Source organism: Bubalus kerabau, chromosome 2 (assembly GCF_029407905.1).
Source record: "Bubalus kerabau isolate K-KA32 ecotype Philippines breed swamp buffalo chromosome 2, PCC_UOA_SB_1v2, whole genome shotgun sequence".
Lineage (NCBI taxonomy): Eukaryota > Metazoa > Chordata > Mammalia > Artiodactyla > Bovidae > Bubalus > Bubalus kerabau.
The window spans coordinates 7787191-7806993 of NC_073625.1; the positions used below are offsets into that span (position 1 = coordinate 7787191).

General features: G+C 44.0%; 1 protein-coding gene across 4 annotated transcripts in view; it reads left to right on the forward strand.

Moving 5' to 3' along the window:
• The first annotated feature begins 11585 nt into the window (after positions 1 to 11585).
• The window catches only part of INTS10 (integrator complex subunit 10), a 32956-nt gene continuing 24738 nt past the window's right edge, over positions 11586 to 19803 (forward strand). Inside the window, exons 1-7 of one of the 4 annotated variants that reach the window (XM_055566959.1) lie at positions 11586 to 12023; positions 12765 to 12832; positions 15403 to 15506; positions 16257 to 16396; positions 18307 to 18388; positions 18856 to 18996; positions 19582 to 19753. In XM_055566959.1, coding sequence (XP_055422934.1) covers positions 11895 to 12023; positions 12765 to 12832; positions 15403 to 15506; positions 16257 to 16396; positions 18307 to 18388; positions 18856 to 18996; positions 19582 to 19753 — 836 coding nt within the window. In that variant the 5' untranslated portion in view covers positions 11586 to 11894. The remainder of the gene's footprint in view (positions 12024 to 12764; positions 12833 to 15402; positions 15507 to 16256; positions 16397 to 18306; positions 18389 to 18855; positions 18997 to 19581; positions 19754 to 19803) is intronic. The other 3 variants (XM_055566960.1, XM_055566961.1, XM_055566962.1) reach the window with 3 other exon arrangements.

Here is a 19803-nt window from a genome sequence, read left to right on the forward strand (position 1 = left end):
TACAATGTCACGAACCTCCGTCCATAGTTCTTCAGGCACTCTATCTATCAGATCTAGTCCCGTAAATATATTGCTCACTTCCACTGTATAATCATAACCAGAAATGTTGAGTTGGCCTAAAATTTCTTTTGTGTTTTTCTGTAACATCTTGCAGAAAAATCTGAACAAACTTTTTGGCCAACCCAATATATAGAACGGTTCAAGCATCCCAGAGTCCTCCCATCACCTCCCAGAGTCCTCCCGCCACCTCCCACCTTTCACCCCTCCCTTCTCCCTGAATGAACACATGAGTGTAATTACTCCCTTACTTTCCTTTGTAGATTTACCGCTTGTGTATATATCTATAAACATTTTGTTTTACTTTTATCTGTTTTCAAATTTACATAAATGGAATTGCACTTTACATCTGGCCTCTTCCACTTCCCACATTGCATGAAATAACTGTTTTTTATTGCTGTGTAAGAGATGGAGAAAGCCTTTCTAAGTTTCTGCGTGAATAGACCATGACTTTTTATTCATTCTGCTCTTGAAGGACATTTGGGGCTATTTTGGATAATACTTCTATGAATATGTTTCTTCAAGCCTTTTATTCCATAGGAGCACACATTCTGTTGAGCATATATTTAGGAGTGGGATTGCTAAGTCAATGATATGTGAAACTTCGGTTTTAGTTCAGTTCAGCTCAGTTGTGTCTGACTCTTTGCAACCTCATGGACTGCAGTACTCCAGGCTTCCCTGTCCATCATCAACTCCTGGAGTTTACTCAAACTCATCTCCATCGAGTCAGTGATGCCATCCAACCATCTCATACTTTGTCATCCCCTTCTCCTACAGCCTTCAATCTTTCCCAGCATCAGGGTCTTTTCCAATGAGTCAGTTTTTCGCATCAGGTGGCCAAAGTATTGGAGCTTCAGCTTCAGCATCAGCATCAGTCCTTCCAGTGAATATTCAGGACTGATTTCCTTTAGGATGGACTGGTTGGATCTTTTTGCAGCCCAAGGGACTTGCAAGAATCTTCTTCAACACCACAGTTCAAAAGCATCAATTCTTTGGTGCTCAGCTTTCTTTATAGTCCAACTCTCACATCCATACATGACTACTGAAAAAACCCATAGCTTTGACTAAGCGGACCTTTGTTGGCAAAGCAATGTCTCTGCTTTTTAATATGCTGTCTAGGTTGGTCATAGTTTTTCTTCCAAGGAGCAAGCATCGTTTAATTTCATGGCTGCAGTCACCATATGCAGTGATTTTAGAACCCCCCAAAATAGAGTCTGTCACTGTTTCCATTGTTTCCCCATCTATTTGCCATGAAATTTTAGTAGATAATGTCAGTTTTCCTAATTTCCTGCAACCAATTGACACATCAGTGATGCAAAAGCTTCCATTTTTTCACGTCCTTAATAACACTGGATATCGCCAGTCTTTCCTCATTTTCATAGTTATATGATTACAGAGCAGTATCTCATGATTGTACTTTGCATTTTTCTTATTTCTCATGGATTTATTGGCCATTTACACATAGTCTTGTTATGATGGGTCTGTTCTAACCACTTGCCCATTTTTTTCTATTGGATTATTTATCTTTTTCTTTAAAATAATAAAATGCAAGTGGAAAAAGTTAATGACTGCATAGATCTTGGTAATATCAGTTATTTCTGAGTGTTGGAATTACAAGTGGTTTACGTTTTCTTCCTCATGCTTTTCTGCCCTTTTATAATTTCTTATAACAATTATACATTATTTTCAGGACACTTAGTGTTTCACAATTCTAATGAATAAAAATAATGGCTTTTGCAAAAGATATTATCTAGGGAATACATTTTGAATGTTAACTGTTAAATTTATGGGATATTTGGATGATTTATGGTAGTGATTCTTAACCATTCCAAGGTGTTCTACAGCTAAACTTGAATAATTGCGTTCTCTTCCAATTTGCCATGGTTTCATTTATTTTGTTTAATGCCTACAACCAAATTTAATATATCAAGCTATCCATCTATATACACATCAATGAATTATTAATACTCCAAATAGGATTCAGCAGAAAAAAAAAGTTATGAGAGAAGTTTAAGCAAAAATTAGGAAGTCACAGTCCTCTATCAAGAAGAATTTCTGCTTTCACTCCCATCAGAACTCCTATTAATGTAGCAACTTCAAAGATAAAATTATTTGCATCCAAAAATCACACATGAAAAGGCCTTAGATGGCTCATGCTCTGAAAAATTAATTATAAAATAGTAATTGAATAACAACTGTTCCCAGTACTGTGTAGCATTAAAAAGAATTAAAGCATAATGCCTGACCTCAAAAACCCTGCCATCTAATTGGAGAAATAAATCAAACCCTTATGAAAATAACAAAACGCATGATGATGTATAAATGATGTAGTGAGTCAAGGAAAACATTTAAAAGTAGGATGAAGCCTTAAGAGAATGCCTAATATGAGAGGAACATGACTATGGGGAAGAATCATTTCATCACTGGGACTCTGCCTGAGGCCTGCAAAAAATGTTGTTGTTTAGTCGCTAAGTCATGTCTGACTCTTTTGTGACCCCATGGACTGTAGCCCACCAGGCTCCTCTGTCTGTGGGATTTCCCAGGCAAGAATATTGGAATGGGCTGCCATTTCCTTCTCCAGGGGATTTTCCTGACCCAGGGAACGAACACATGTCTCCTGTATTGGCAGGTGGATTCTTTACCACTGAGCCACCCGGGAAGCCCATAAAAGATGTTAACGCACAGCAGTATGAGATTTTTTAATCTAAATTTATGCTACCTTCTTACTGTTTTCATAATGGACGATAAGATGGTTTTAGGATAGTCCCTAAGCCCGGGATCCCAATCCTTTCTCTACTGCTTTGCTATGCTCTACATCTTTCTCATACACACAAACATGCTTTCTTTTGACCAAAGTGCCGAGTATGCCTTTGCATAATCTGGAGTATATCGTGAAGAAGACTTTAAAATCTGTGTATAAATTAATTTCCAGCTATCATTGTCAATAATTTTAAATTCTACTTGGCAACCTGAAGTCAGTTTTATATATATATTTTTCTTTTTTTTCGTTGGCTGCGCCAGGCCTTCATTGCAGCATACTACTACTACTAAGTCGCTTCAGTCGTGTCCGACTCTGTGCGAACCCACAGACGGCAGCCCACCAGGCTCCGCTGTCCCTGGGATTCTCCAGGCAAGAACACCGGAGTGGGTTGCCATTTCCTTCTCCAATGCATGAAAGTGAAAAGTGAAAGTGAAGTCGCTCAGTCGTGTCTGACTTCACGACCCCATGGACTGCATCCTACCAGACCCCTCTGTCCATGGGATTTTCTAGGCAAGAGTACTGGAGTGGGGCGCCATTGCCTTCTCCTCATTGCAGCATGCAAACTCTTATTTGTGGCATATGGGATCTAGTTCCCTGACCAGGGTTGGAACCCGGGTTCCCTGCATTGGGAGCATGAAGTCTCAGCCACTGGACTACCAGGGAAGTCCCTGAAGTCAGTTCTTCTAACTGTTACATGAGTGAGTTGACACTGGGAATTTAAAATGCACTGTACAGAATGTAAGACGAAATAAGCCTGGGAGGGCAGGGAAGATGGCAGTGTAGGAAGTGCTAGGAATTTGTCTCCCAACCTGCACAACGTGGAATTGGCCAAGTCTGTCTTCTGTAATTATTTTAGAATTTCAGAGTCTATTCAAAGGCTTGCAGCTTCCTGGGGGAAGATGAGTCTGGTAAATTGTGCTTAATTTTGGTCAGTTTCAGCCTCGGGCAACAGGCGATCTGCATCCTCCCGCGCCCCAGCCCACGGCTGCCAGCTGGACCAGCGCTCTTAGAGGGGCTTGCTGGAGCCAGAGTGATGATAAGGACTTCGTCCTCCAAGTAATGGGTCTGGGTTCTGATCACCGACAGCTGCCTCTGCTCTCGGAGGGGCAGACACAGGCGGGCAGGCAGCTGCATTTTCCCCCGTCATTGCTTCATGCTCCTCTACCTGAAGCACCTTCCAGGGGATTTAAAGAGACAATCGCTATTTTATGCCCTTTATTTTTACATTTTCCCCCTTTTGGGTTATTTAAGGATTAGTTACACATACGGGGAAATTTAGAAAGTTACCACTTATGCCCAGTGTGCAGGCTTTCCTTAGATCTGAGAAAACTTTAAGTTTATATGCTTCAAGCTGATCCCTAACACAGAGACAACTACACAAAAAAAAAATAAAAAAAAAAGAACAAGAAATTCTAAAATTTGTATGGAACCGCAAAGGACTTTGAATAGCCCGAGCAATTTTGAGAAGAGGAACAAAGCTGGAGGCATCACACTTTCTGATTTCAAACTCTATTACAAAGCTGCTGCTGCTGCTAAGTCACTTCAGTCGTGTCCAACTCTGTGCGACCCCAAAGACGGCAGCCCACTAGGCTCCACCGTCCCTGGGATTCTCCAGGCAAGAACACTGGAGTGGGTTGCCATTTCCTTCTCCAATGCATGAAAGGGAAAAGTGAAAGTGAAGTCGCTCAGTCGTGTCTGACTCTTCACGACCCCATGGACTGCAGCCTACCAGGCTCCTCCATCCATGGGATTTTCCAGGCAAGAGTACTGGAGTGGGGTGCCATTGCCTTCTCCAATATTACAAAGCACTAGTAATCAAAACACTATGATATTGGCATAGAAACAGACATATAGATCAATGGAACAGAGTCGTGAGCTCAGAAATAAACCCATGCATATATGTTCAATTAATTTACAACAAGTTTACTATTAGGAAAGGACAGTCTGTCTTCAGTAAATGATGCTGGGGAAACAAGCCACGTGCAGAAGAAAACTGAACCATGATCTTATACCAAACAGTTACACAAAACTTACTCAAAATAGATTAAAGACTTGAAACCATAAAAATCCTAGAAGAAATAGGCAGTAAGCGCCTTGACCTTGGTCTCGGTGATGACTTTTTGGATTTGACACCAAATCAAAGGCAACAGAAGTGGGACTATATCAAACTAAAAAGCTTCTACACAGCAAAAAAAAAAAAAAATCACCAATGCAATGAAAAGGCAGCATACTGAGAGGAAGAAAATATTTACAAACGTATACCTGATGAAGGGTTAATATTCAAAATAAAGAAACTCAAGCAACTCAATGGGATTAAAAATGGGCAGAGGAAGCATATAGACATTTCTCCAAAGAAGACATGCAGATGAGCAGTAGGTACATGAAAAGTTGCTCGACATCACTAACCATCAGGGAAATACAAACCAATACCACAATAAGCCATCATCTCACATCTGTTAGACTGGCTACTCTCAAAAAGACAAGGGCTAACGAGTGTTGGTGGCGGTGAGCGAACCACTGTGCATTGTTGGTGGGAATGTAGATTGGTACAGCCACTAGGGAAAACAGTGTGGAGTTTCCTCAAAAAATTAAAAAATAGAATTACCATGTGATTCAGCAATCCTACTTCTGGGTATTTATCCTAAGGAAGCAAAAACACTAACTCAAAAAGATATCGACAACTCCGGGTTCGTTACAGCATTATTTATAAAGGCTGAAACATGAAAACAATATCAGTGTCTGTCAAAGTATGAATGCATAAGGAAAATGATCCTATATATAGAAGGGGAAAATTGGATACAACAGAAGAGAAAGGATTAGTAAACTTGAAGATAGCTCAAAATAAATCATTTAAACTGAAACACAAAGAGTAAAATATTAGGAGGGAAACAAAGAACCCTCAATTGGCCTGTGGGTCTAACACATGTGTGGTCAGGATTCCAGAAAAAGAGAGACAGAAAATGAAGTTGCAATAATATTTGAAGAAATTTTAAGCCAAATTCCAAAGTTGATCAAAAAAGAAACCCACAGACAGGAAAATCAGTGAATCCCAACCAGAAAAGAAAATACACCTACAAAGAAAATCACACCTACACACATCATAGTCAAACTGCTGAAAACCAAAGACAAAGATAAGATCTTACAGGTGCTGGGTCTTGAGAGATACAGATTCCTATTAGTATTGTGTCCATCAGTGGGAGAGTAAAAAAAGCAAAATGTGGTGAGGGAATATTACTCAGCCTTAAAAAGCAAGGGAAATCATAACACATGATACAACATGGATACATTTTCAGGACATTAATCTAAATGAAATAAGCCAATCACAAAAAGATAAATATGGTGTGATTTCACTTAAGGGAGGAACCTAGAGTAGTGAAACTCAAAAACAGCAGGTAGAAGGTTGGCTGCAGGGGCTGAGAGAATGGGAAAAGGGAATTGTTTCATGGATGTAGACTTTGTTTTGCAAGAGGAGAAACTTTTGGAGCCTGGCTATATAATGTGGAAAATACTTAACACTAATGAACTCTACACTTAAAAATTGTTAAAATGGGGACTTCCCTGGTGGTCCAGTGGTTAGGAATCTGCCTTCCAAAGCAGGGGATGTGGATTTGATCCCTGGTTAGGCTTCCCTGGTGGCTCAGACGGTAAAGCGACTGCCCGCAATGCGGGAGACCCGGGTTCGATTCCTGGGTTGGGAAGATTCCCTGGAGAAGGAAATGGCAATCCACTCCAGCACTCTTGCAGTCCATGGGGTCACAAAGAGTCGGACATGACTGAGCGACTTCACTTTCACTTTTACTTTAGGCTTCCCTGGTGACTCAGACAGTAAAGAATCTGCCTGCAAAGCAGGAGACCCGGGTTCAATCCCTGGGTTGAGAAGACCCCCTGGAGGAGGGCAAGGCAACCCACTCTTGTATTCTTGCCTGGAGAATCCCATGGACAGAGGAGCCTGGAGGGCTATAGTCCAGGGGATTAGAAAGAGTCAGACATGACTGAGCACTCCTAGACTTACTGGACATATTGAATCTAGAATTCTTGGTAAGTGCATCCACATTGATAAATCTGATCCCATCTAGTTTTGTAATTTATCCTGTTTGGTCAATGCCCTTGTTATCCATTCCAAGCATCTTGTGTACGTGAGTTGGGAGAATCCTGCATTCTTTTGGGATATACTTTTTCTCTTCCTGGAGTAGGTTTTGTGATGTACTCTAGGCCATGTAGAAATTTATTTTTAAAAAATGTTTTATTTGGAAATAGTTTCAAACTTACAGAAAAACTACAAGAATAAAAATTAAAATTATCTCAATACCCGTTAGGAGTACAACTGTGTCCCCCCGAAACAGACATAAAATGCCTGAACAACTATGGATGGAGGTTCATGACATCGTACAGGAGACAGGGATCAAGACCATCCCCAAGAAAAAGAAATGCAAAAAGGCAAAATGGTTGTCTGAGGAGGCCTTAAAAATAGCTATGAATAGAAGAGAAGCTAAAGGCAAAGGAGAAAAGGAAAGATACACCCATTTGAATGCAGAGTTCCAAAGAATAGAAAGGAGAGATTAAGAAAGCCTTCCTCAGCGATCAATGCAAAGAAATAGAGGAAAACAACAGAATGGGAAAGACTAGAGATCTCTGCCAGAAAATTAGAGATAGCAAGGGAACGTTTCATGCACATGGGCTCAATAAAGGACAGAAATGATATGGACCTAACAGAAGCAGAAGATATTAAGAAGAGGTGACAAGAATATATGGAAGAACTATACGAAAAAGATCTTCACCACCTAGATAATCACAATGGTGTGATCACTCACCTAGAGCCAGACATTCTGGAATTCGAGGTCAAGTGGGCCTTAGGAAGCATCACTATGAACAAAGCTAGTGGAGGTGATGGAATTCCAGTTGAGCTATTTCAAATCATAAAAGATGATGCTGTGAAAGTGCTGCACTCACTTAATATGCCAGCAAAGTTGGAAAACTTAGCAGTGGCCACAGGACTGGAAAAGGTCAGTTTTCATTCCAATCCCAAAGAAAGGCAATGCCAAAGAATGTTCAAACTACCGCACAATTGCACTCACCTCATACGCTAGAAAAGTAATGATCAAAATCCTCCAAGCCAGGCTCAACAGTATGTGAACCGTGAACTTCCAGATGTTTAAGCTGGATTTAGAAAAGGCAGCAGAACCAGAGATCAGATTGCCAACATTCATTGGATCTTCGAAAAAGCAAGAGAGTTTCAGAAAAATATCTACTTCTGCTTTATTGACTATGCCAAAGCCTTTGACTGTGTGGATCACAATAAACTGTGGGAAATTCTGAAAGAGATGGGACTACCAGACCACCTGACCTGACTCTTGAGAAATCTGTATGGAGATCAAGAAGCAACAGTTAGAACTGGACATGGAACAACAGACTGGTTCCAAATAGGGAAAGGAGTACATCAAGGCTGTATACTGTCACCCTGCTTATTTAACTTACACACAGAGTACATCATGAGAAATACTGTGCTGGATGAAGCACAAGCTGAAATCAAGATTATTGGGAGAAATATCAATAATCTCAGATATGCAGATGACACCACCCTCATGGCAAAAAGTGAAGAAGAACTAAGGAGCCTGTTGATGAAAGTGAAAGAGGAGAGTGAAAAAGTTGGCTTAAAGCTCAACATTCAGAAAACTAAGATAATGGCATCTGGTCCCATCACTTCATAGCAAATAGATGGGGAAACAGTGGAAACAGTGACAGACTTTATTTTTTGGGGCTCCAAAATCACTGCAGATGGTGACTGCAGCCAAGAAATTAAAAGACGCTTGCTCCTTGGAAGAAAAGTTACGACCAACCTAGACAGCATATTAAAAAGCAAAGACATTATTTTACCAACAAAGGTCTGTCTAGTCAAAGCTATGGCTTTTCTAGTAGACATGTATGGATGTGAGAACTGGACTATAAAGAAAGCTGAGTGCTAAAGAATTGATGCTTTTGAACTGTGGTGTTGGAAAAGACTCTTGAGAGTCCCTTAGACTGCAAAGAGATCCAACCAGTCCATCCTAAAGGAGACCAGTCCTGGGTGTTCATTGGAAGGACTGATGCTGAAGCTGAAACTCCAATACTTTGGCACCTGGCGTGAGGAACTGACTCATTTGAAAAGACCCTGATGCTGGGAAAGATTGAAGGTGGGAGGAGAAGGGGATGACAGAGGATGATATGGTTGGATGGCATCACTGACTCAATGGACATGAGTTTGAGTGAACTCCGGGAATTGGTGATAGACAGGGAGGCCTGGCGTGCTGCAATCCATGGGGTTGCAAAGAGTCATACACGACTGAGCGACAGAACTGAACTGAACTGAAGACAAATACTGGATTGGCCAAGAAATTTGTTCAGGTTTTTCTGTTACATCTTTTGGGAAAACCTGAACGAACTTATTGGTTAACCCAGTATTTAGTTGGAGACCTTTCAAAATTAGTAAGTTGGCTAGAAAATAGCCAGAAGTCTTATGTTAAACTGGCAAAAAGTCAGAGGCATTCTAAATTAATTGGCCTGTAAATTATATCCGGAGTTCCCTTATTGAGCCCCTAGCTCTCACTAGAGAACTGAAGACTCAAGAACAGGTACACTGTTTCATTTTGGTTTCTGTTTTCTAATCCTAGACCCCAAACATTGTGTTTAATGATTAATCAGTCATTTTTGCCATATGCTTCCCTTGTGGTTCAGAATTCATCTGCAATGGTAAAGAATCCATCTGCAATGCAGGAGACCTGGGTTCTATCCCTGGGTTGGGAAGATCCCCTGGAGAAGGGAACAGCTACCCACTCCAGTATTCTGGCCTGTATAGTCCATGGGGTTACAAAGAGTTGGACACAACTGAGCGGCTTTCACTTCACTTTGCTATTTGAAAACCTTACACAATTTATACTTGCAAATCAATTAAATAATGAAAAAATGTTCAAGCCCTCAATTTTTTTTTTGATCTTCACTTTATACGATAAAAATTATCAATTTCGTACCTTCTTCTTTTCTACAAAGCCAACAGAATTCTATCACCAAGCAATCCATCCCGGCCTACAGAGTGAACAGAAAAGCGGGCTGTTCCTGTGTATAATCACAGGACATGAAACAGCTTTAGGAACCATAATGCTTTCTAAAGCGCTAGTACAGTTCAGGCATGGAGGAGCTGAGGGGAAAGCAGTGACTCTTACCTAAAGACATCACTGAGGATGCTGATGAAACAAAATCAAGTTTTTAAAATTTGGGGTAGAACTTCCGTGGTGGCCCACTGATTGAAAAAAAAAAAAACAAAAAACAAGTACACCTGCCAATGCAGGGCACACAGGTTCAATCCCTGGTCCAGAAAGATTCCACACGCCAGGAAGTAACTAAGCCCACACACTGGAACTGCTGAGTCTGCAAGCCTAGAGCCAATGCTCCACAAGGAGAGTAGCCCCCGCTCCTGGCAACTAGAGAAAGCCCAGTGCAGCAACGAAGACCCAGCGCAACCAAGAATAAATAATTTTTTTAAAATTAGGGGTAAGTGGGGAGATACCAAAGTTGCCGTTTGTAGAATGGTACCAATGAGCAACGTAGCAAAACAAAAGAATCCCAACCTTGACAGATTCGGTAAGGTTGGCACTTTACATGGTGTTGCAAGGCCTGCTCCCCTTGGTGCTTTCCTCTAAAACTAGCTTGGTAATTCACCACTAACTCTACAATTGTTTTTCAAGTATTCTAATTAGGAAGTACCTATATTAGGCTTCACACATAACCATAGCATTGCCTGAGAAAAATACACAACCCGAAGTTGCTAGCTACGTTTTATTCAGGGACCTTATTGGGGACCACAGCCCAGGAGACAGCCTCTAGCTCTGCAGAACTGCTCCAAAGAGCTAAGGGAGGAGTCAGGATATATAGGAATTTTTGCTGAAAACAAAACAAAAAAACAAAACACATTGTTAGACCCAAGACTCTGGGCTCATTGAAATTACTCTTTAGATACACATCTGTAGTTGGGCCAGTTTGCTTTTTTTCTCCATCCTAAATGCCCCTCCTGGGGCACTAATGTAAGTGGGGCTGGGGGTGCTGGCAGACAACATGCATTGTTTATCAGAATGGCAGGCGACATCCTCTGTCCACAATAGTGATGTATATATTCATATTTATTTAACATATCTATAACTTTTCCATGTATGAAGTGTATAGTAATTTTTTTTTTCAAACAGATCAGCTTTGAATCCCTAACCTTGGTTTTAAACCCAAAATATCAGTGGTACTAGAACTTGCTTAAACTTTTGTATATAGACCATGGATTGAAAACCAAAGGAAGGTTCACAACCCAAATTTTGGCACATTCTTCCTGTTCGGCAAATAAATACTGCTTCCTCCGGTTCCTAAGTGCGGCTTCCCTTCCCGAGAGCAGGGGAGACTGTTTAGCTTTCATCTGGCGAAAATGACATCGATCCCGACTGGAAAGGATAATTAAAACAGCTACTTTCTGCAGGTCATAGGTCCCTAACACTGTAAACCCGGGGCGCCAACAGGTATAAACGACTCAGTAGCTCCCAGCCCGCAGCCAAGCACTGGCAAAGCGTTCACGCTGCAATAGCTCAAGAAACGCTCGCGGGAGAAACGAGAGAATAAAGGCGCAGCGGCAGTGACACGTGGCCGAGCGGAAGATCCTAACAGCAGCCCGATCGCCCGCAGGACCGCGGGACCAGAACCCGCGCAGACCTTTCGGAGCGTCCACTCCGCCGGTGACCCCCGGCAGAGGGGCTCCTGGCACCGCCCTGGGCCCACCCCCGCCTTTCCGGCGTCTTCTGGCTGCCCGGGCGGCGCGCGCGCAGGCTCCTCGGGGGCACGGGGGTCGCGCCCCGAGCCCGCGAACAGGCGCCCGCTGCTCCGCGGCCTCGGAGATCGGGACGCTCCCGGGGAGCTGCCCGCCCGAGGCCCCGCCAGGCGCAGGCGCGGAGGCCGCCCGCAAACCCGGAAGCGCTCGGCGCGTCCCGCGCCGGCGTAGTAGCGGTCCCGGCGGCGGCCAGGCCCGCGGCGTCCCCCGCCCCGAGGTCCGGCGGGCTCGGGCCGCGTCATGTCCGCCCAGGGCGACTGCGAGTTTCTGGTGCAGCGAGCCCGCGAGCTGGTGCCGCAGGACCTGTGGGCCGCCAAGGCTTGGCTCATCACGGCGCGCAGCCTCTACCCGGCGGACTTCAACATCCAGGTGAGGCCCGGCGGGCGCGCGGGGGGCGCGGCTCCCACTGACTTGCGCCCCCCAGCTTCCCACCCTCCCCGAGAAGCCAGCCTGGGGACTCCGGGTCCGGCCGGCTGGGCTGGGGCCACGGGAGCGTCAGCCGCCCTGCGGCCGGGCCCGCGCCGGGTGCCGCGGGGGAAGGGCCGCCCGCGGGGGCGGAGGCGGGATTGTGGGGTGGGGGGAGGTCCTGGGTGCCTTCGCGGGCGAGCTGGGGCGCGGGGTGCTGGCCACAGGAGCCCACCTGGGCGATGGCTGTGTAAAGGGGGGAATGCCGCGGGTCTGCAGTCACCGCCGCTGTGCCTAAAGGTATCGGAGTAGCATGAGCCACGGAAACCTACACGCCGTTCCCGGGAACCCGATGATGAAGGCGGCGGCCTATTGGGCGCCGGCGACCTCGGAGCCCGTGCCTGCACTAACCTGGGCCCGGGCTGTGAGCGACCGAGCCCTGAGGCTTCATTGAGCGGGTGGTGCCCGACCCTGGGACCTCCAGGGGCGGGGCGGGACGGGGCGGGGCGGGCTCTGAGGGTCTGTGTCGCCAGGTGATGCTCAACCTTAGGACCTCCAGGGACAGGGCGGAATGTGGGGGTGGGGGCCTCTGATGGTCAGTGTCAGCAGGTGGTGCCAGATCCTAGGCCCTCCAGGGGTGGGGACGGTGGAGGAGCAGGCCGGGAGGGGGGCAGAGGGCCTGACCCCGCCCCGGCTGTGTTGCAGTATGAGATGTACACCATCGAGCGGAATGCGGAGCGGACGGCCACCGCCGGCAGGCTGCTCTACGACATGTGAGTGGGGAGCTGCCCCGACCTCTTGGGGTGGGGAGTTGATTTCTGTCTGTCGAAAAGGGAGTTGCGGGGAGGTCTGAAGTTCTGCGGGTCCGGTACCTAAAGCGTACTTTTTCATGGGTCTAGGCCTTCCGTTAACTGCAGAGAAGTCTAACTAGGCCTTGTTCTTATTAAAACTCTTCTATTCAGTCATTTATTTTGGAAATAATACACACTCTTCTCAGAAGTTTAGACAGTACTGAAGCATAGAGAATAATGAGTGGAAGTCCCTCCTGGCCTCAACCAGAGTACACACAGCGCACGTCAGTAGGTTCTAGGGGAGCGGTGGTAGCAGTGAGCGCTACTGCTCACCCACCTGATGGACCCTTTTCCAGGTCAACAGTAAAGATCTGTTTAGTTCTTTTTCACGTCTGCAGAGCATTTCACCCCTCTTTTATTGGGGGACATTTAGGGAGCTTCCAGTTGGTTAAGATTATATTCAAGAGTGTCAGAAAGTAATTTTGTACTCAGGTTTTGGTGTTTTGCTTTAGATTCTTCAACATAGGTTTGCATAATCAAAGGGTGCGTGGATTTTAAATTTTGATGTACTATCAGACTGCTTTCCAAAAAGTGCCATTCCTGTTTACATCTCCATGGCCAGTGTGTAAAAGTGTTGCGTTCCCATAGCGTTGCCAGCACTTGGATATTATCAGTCTTGCCATCAGCTGTTAATTTTCGCCAGTGCCACAGGAGAAAGGGCTTCCCCAGTGGCTCAGCAGTAAAGAATCCGCCCACAATGCCGGAGATGTGGGCTCGATTCCTGGGTTAGGAAGATCCTCTGGAGGAGGGCATGGCAACTCACTCCAGTATTCTTGCCTGGAGAATCCAATGGACGGGGCGCCTGGCAGGCTACAGTCTATAGGGTCGCAAGAGAGTTGGACACGACTGAAGTGACCAAGCACTCATACACAGGAGAAAACAGCATCGTGCTATTTTTAAAAAACGTGTGTTCAGTGTATTACTAGTAAGACTGAGTATCTTTTCAAATGATATTTGGCTATTTGTATTTTTTCTATGATTTGCCTCTGCCCATTTTTTCTTTCTGAATATTGAGCTTTAAGACAACTTTTTCACTCTCCTCTTTTACTTTCATCAAGAGGCTTTTTAGTTCCTCTTCACTTTCTGCCGTAAGGGTGGTGTCATCTGCATATTTGAGCTTATTGATATTTCTCCCAGCAATCTTGATTCCAGCTTGTGCTTCTTTCAGCCCAGCGTTTCTCATGATGGACTCTGCATAGAAGTTAAATAAGCAGGGTGACAATATACAGCCTTGACATACTCCTTTTCCTATTTGGAACCAGTCTGTTGTTCCATGTCCAGTTCTAACTGTTGCTTCCTGACCTGCATATAGGTTTCTCAAGAGGCAGATCAGGTGGTCTGGTATTCCCATCTCTTTCAGAATTTTCCACAGTTTATTGTGATCCACACAGTCAAAGGCTTTGGCATAGTCAATAAAGCAGAAATAGATGTTTTTCTGGAACTCTCTTGCTTTTTCCATGATCCAGCGGATGTTGGCAATTTGATCTCTGGTTCCTCTGCCTTTCCTAAAATCAGCTTGAACATTCAGAAAACTAAGATCATGTCATCTGGTCCCATTACTTCATGGGAAATAGATGGGGAAACAGTGGAAACAGTGTCAGACTTTATTTTTTTGGGCTCCAAAATCACTGCAGATGGTGATTGCAGCCATGAAATTAAAAGACGCTTACTCCTTGGAAGGAAAGTTATGACCAACCTAGATAGCATATTGAAAAGCAGAGACATTACTTTGCCAACAAAGGTCTGTCTAGTCAAAGCTATGGTTTTTCCAGTGGCCATGTGTGGATGTGCGAGTTGGACTGTGAAGAAAGCTGAACGCCGAAGAATTGATGCTTTTGAACTGTGGTGTTGGAGAAGACTCTTGAGAGTCCCTTGGACTGCAAGGCAATCCAGCCAGTCCATCCTAAAGGAGACCAGTCCTGGTGTTCATTGGAAGGACAGATGCTGATGCTGAAACTCCAATACTTTGGCCACCTCATGTGAAGAGTTGACTCATTGGAAAAGACCCTGATGCTGGGAGGGATTGGGGGCAGAAGGAGAAGGGGATGACAGAGGATGAGATGGCTGGATGGCATCACCGGCTGGATGCACATGAGTTTGGGTGAAATCCGGGAGTTGGTGATGGACAGGGAGGCCTGGTGTGCTGCGATTCATGGGATCGCAAAGGGTCAGACACGACTGAGCAGCTGAACTGAACTGAACTGATTTTTTCTTTGGGGAGGTTTTTTTTTTCCCCTTGTTTGCCTTTTAGGAGTGCTTTACATATTATGGTCATTTGTCTTTTCACTTGTTATAAAAGCTTAAGTCTATTGTAAGGGCCCTCATTTTTCTTAGTTTTTATTTTTATATCTTTATTTTGGTTTGGTTTATCTATGTATTCACTTGGGATAAAGAAAAATGTGTTTTTCTGTGATGCTACTGTTTTTACTTTCTTTTTTGGATGCTGTATAGAATCTGACATTTTAATTTAATGCATTCATTTTTAAAAATAGGTTTGTGAATTTCCCAGATCAGCCGGTGGTGTGGAGAGAGATCAGCATTATTACCTCAGCATTAAGAAACGATTCACAGGATAAACAAACCCAATTCTTAAGAAGTAAGAACAAAGTGATAACATAATAGTGTATAAATTACTACTTCCAGAATGTCAAATTGTTTGTAGTAATTTCATACGAAAAAAGCCACATCTGTGGTATTGGTACCCATGTATGTGTTTTGTTCTTGGCCTGTACAGATGTCACTTGGTCCCTTGAGCATTTGCTTAGAACCCTTTAAATTTTCTTAAAGGATGTGGATATTAGCCTGGGGAACTGAATATATTTTCACAGGTTCTGCAGTAATCAGAAAGCATCTGTAGATTATGCAGACCTCCACAGAACAGAAGAGAATCTTTTAGTAATTTATGACCTTTCTCATTAACCTTCATTCTGTGTTGGGTGCCATAGCCAATCCAGTATTTCAGATTCTGGACGAAAAAGGAAGTAGATGGTTCACACCATTTCAGCTTATGTGCATTCTTTTTATCTCAGCCGGCAGCAAGCACTGCTGTGACCCTTCCCAGACGTCATTCTTCTCTTCTAGATCCAGTGAGGCCTCCAGATATTTCGCGGTCATTCCACAAACATCTTATGCCCAATACCCTGACCTGGAAGCCTTCCAGGTTGTGGGTGAAATCCGCAGTAGCAGTTCTTTTACTTAGTGAATCCCAAGTATACTTCACTTATAGACTAAGAAGCGGTTCTTCACTCAGTATATCCCATTCTGTGCATGATGACGCCTTCTGTCCTCTTTCGCTTCTGCATTTTCTTTCTGAAAGACTTCACAAAGTGAAATGTATCGTATACAGGTTTATTTGAAACTCTTCCTGGGCGAATCCAGTGTGAAATGTTACTGAAGGTTACAGAACAATGCTTCAACACTTTGGAACGTTCAGAAATGCTGCTTCTACTTCTGAGACGCTTCCCTGAAACCGTGGTGCAACATGGGGTAAGATAAAGTTTATCAGTGGAGGCGCAAGTATGTTTAAAAGCTAGAATGTGTATGTTATTCTAAAGTAGGTTATTCTCATTCTGAGGAGTGCCAGAAAAGATTGAACTCAAATCAAAGGAATCCTTGTTGGTAAAGCTAGAAGGATGTCACTGTTACCAGACTCTGAAATTCCAGAAATTGTCTTAGCAGTGTAAGGAAATAAGCACCAAGCTATGACAGTGCTTTTGTTGTTGTTGCTGTTGTTCAGTCGCTCAGTCGTGTGCGACTCTTGGAACCCCGTGGACTGCAGCCCAGGCTTCCCTCCTCCATTATCTCCCGGAGCTTGCTCAAACTCATGTCCATTGAGTCGGTGATGCCATCCAACCGTCTCATCCTCTGTCATCCCCTCCTCCTCCTGCCTTCAGTCTTTCCCAGCATCAGGGTCTTTTCCAAGGAGTCCACTTTAACATCAGGTGGCCAAAGTGCTGATTATTTTCAATTTGTAAAGTATAGTAGAGTTTTCAAAAATAATCTATTTCATAGTTTTCAGCTCTGTGTTTGAATTTAAAGGAGCACCGTAGTTGGTAGTACGAACGGGCACATTCTTCACGTGCTTTTGCCGTGTGGTCACTTTTTCGCTGCTCTGCCCTTTCCTCGTGCGTCCAGCCGTGACTGAGTGTTGTTGGCAGACACTAGTCAGCGTGCGGTCGCTCCGGGAGGTGGACAGCAGCGTGCTTTGCAGCTGTGTTTGTCACTTCCCATCGCCTGTAATGGAGAGCTGGGCTTCAGATGATTAACTCTTAATTCAAACCCTTTGGCTTATTCTTTCTGGCTCCACTTTCCTGGCTGCTGCCCCGGTTAACCTTCTCTGTATCTCTGTGTGTTTCAAGGGGCTGCTGTAACAAAGTACCAGAACCTGGGTGCCTTAAAACAACAGAAATGTATTCTCTCACAGCCCCAAAGCAAGGCATGGCCGGGGCCGTGCTCCCCGTGAAGGCTCGGGGAGGACTCGTGCCCACCTCTTCCTGGCTCCCGGGGCACCAGCGATCCTTTTCATTCCTTGACTCTTGGCTTCATCATCCGGTTCCTGCCCCTGTTGTCACCTGGCCGTCTTTGCATGTTGTCCCTGTATCTGTGCATGACCTTATAAAAACACCAGTCATTGGATTACGACCCACCCTGATCCCGAATGACTTCATCTTAACTGATTACCTCTATAAAGACCTTTTTTATAAGATAAACATGCGAGATCACATCCTGACGTTCTGAGTGGACATAAATTTTGTGGGGGAAGGGGCAATGTTCAACCTAGAGTCTTCCCTGACTTTAACTTCGGGCCTCGTGTAATCATTCACAGGGTAACCCCTCCTTGTCACCCCATGTCATCAGGTTGCAGGGAAGACAGTGCGGAGGTCTTGGTGGGTTTGTGCAAGCCAGCTCTCCACTGGGCTAGGGTGTCAGAATGGGACCGTGGCCTGCAGACCCAAACCGCTCTCTCCTACCTAGTCCAGGCTATGCGACTGGCTACTCTTGGGAACTCTTGCACGTGCGAAGTTTTGTCTACATGATACATCTTGGTGTAGGGAATAAAGTCAGTTTCCGAATTTCTTAGAAAAATCTCTTCATCTCTGTTATCATTCTGTCTAGCTCCAGTGCTTCCATGAAGTTTTTTAGACATTTGATTGGTGTTTTAATTTTACTGGTTCAGAGGAGAATAAGATGACAGATGAACGTGGGATTCCCTTCCGGGCAAGGTTGCTGACGGATTCTTTTGTTTTCTAGTCTTTAAAGTGAGAATTCTTGTTTCTCAGGGAAGTTTGAATATACAAACTATGTAGTAAATCAGTAAATCAGATGCACTGTTTCTTCATGTAATTCGGACATCTGAAACTTAACACGTTTAAATGATGAGGTGTGTTTTGAAACAGGTTGGCCTTGGGGAGGCACTCTTAGAGGCTGAGACTATTGAGGAACAAGAATCTCCTGTCAACTGCTTTAGAAAATTATTCGGTAAGAAAAATTGCATCTTGTATTAATTCCTATGCTCAGTAGAATGTGCTGGGGGTGTCATTTCAGAAATAAGGTCATTTGTAGATAGCAAAGGAATTCTTCGTATTATGGGATTTAAATCCTTGTTAATTTTTTTGGTTCAGAAAGCATTTTAAACAACTTCTAAATTTTTGTTATGTAATAGTTAATACCTCTGAAAGAATACATGTAACCATGTATTGGGGTGTGAATAATAATAAATAATAGTAAACACCTGTCACTCGTGATGTAGCGTCTTCGTCTCCTTGCTGACTCCATCCACTAGCGTCCCTCTACATTGCAGTTTTCAAATAACTGTGCCATAAGGGAGTTCTTTTCTTCCTATTTACTCTTGGCCAAGTGAACTAAAAACTAAACTTGGTTTTTGCCAGAACCCAAGAGCAGCCAAACAGCTTAATCAGTTTTTCCTCGGTTTTCCTTCTCAACAGTGTGTGATGTCCTTCCGCTAATAATTAACAACCACGACGTTCGGCTGCCCGCCAATTTGCTCTATAAGTACTTGAACAAAGCAGCTGAATTTTACATAAATTACGTCACTAGATCGACTCAAATAGAGAATCAGCATCAAGGTAAGTGGGAATAGCTTGCAGTTTATTTTATTTTTTTGTCCTTTTTCATTTTGTAAAATTTCCAGCTCAGAACTCCCTCAGTGTTTTGATTATTCTCCTCTGGATATGTACCAGTTTGATAGTCTTGCTAAAAGAGGGTTCCTAGAAAAAAAACACTACACTTAAGAGATAAGACTTTTCTGGAACCAGTTTTACCCCTCGATTGAAACAGTGAAGCTGCTGAACTTGTAAGGTTAGCTTCGTACGTGGACCACAGCTCACAGGTCCCTTCCTGCTCTGCCAGGGGTGGACACAAGCCTGTTGAGGTTCTGTGTTCTTGCCTCTTGCATGGGAAGTCAGACCTTTTTTTCCTCTATTAAGTACCAGCCACATAAATAGTAAGTAGTGGGGCATCCGTGGCGGTCCAGTGGTTAAGACGGCACTTCCAGTGCAGATGTGCAGGCTCGATCCCTGGTCGGGGAACTGAGATCCCACATGCTGCAGGGCATGGCCAAAATAAATAATAAAAGCTTTTTTTTTTTTTTAAGTAAGTAGTCACGTTAATTAATCGTAAACTACTTTTTTTTTTTTTTTTTCACATCTCAGGTGCTCAGGAAACATCTGATTTAATGTCACCGAGCAAACGTAGCTCTCAGAAGTACATAATAGAAGGGCTGACGGAAAAATCGTCCCAGATTGTGGACCCTTGGGAGAGATTGTTTAAGATTTTGAACGTTGTTGGAATGAGGTGTGACTGGCAGATGGATAAAGGAAGACGGTAAAAACATGTTCATTTTCAAGACCACACGACAAATCATTTGATAGCAT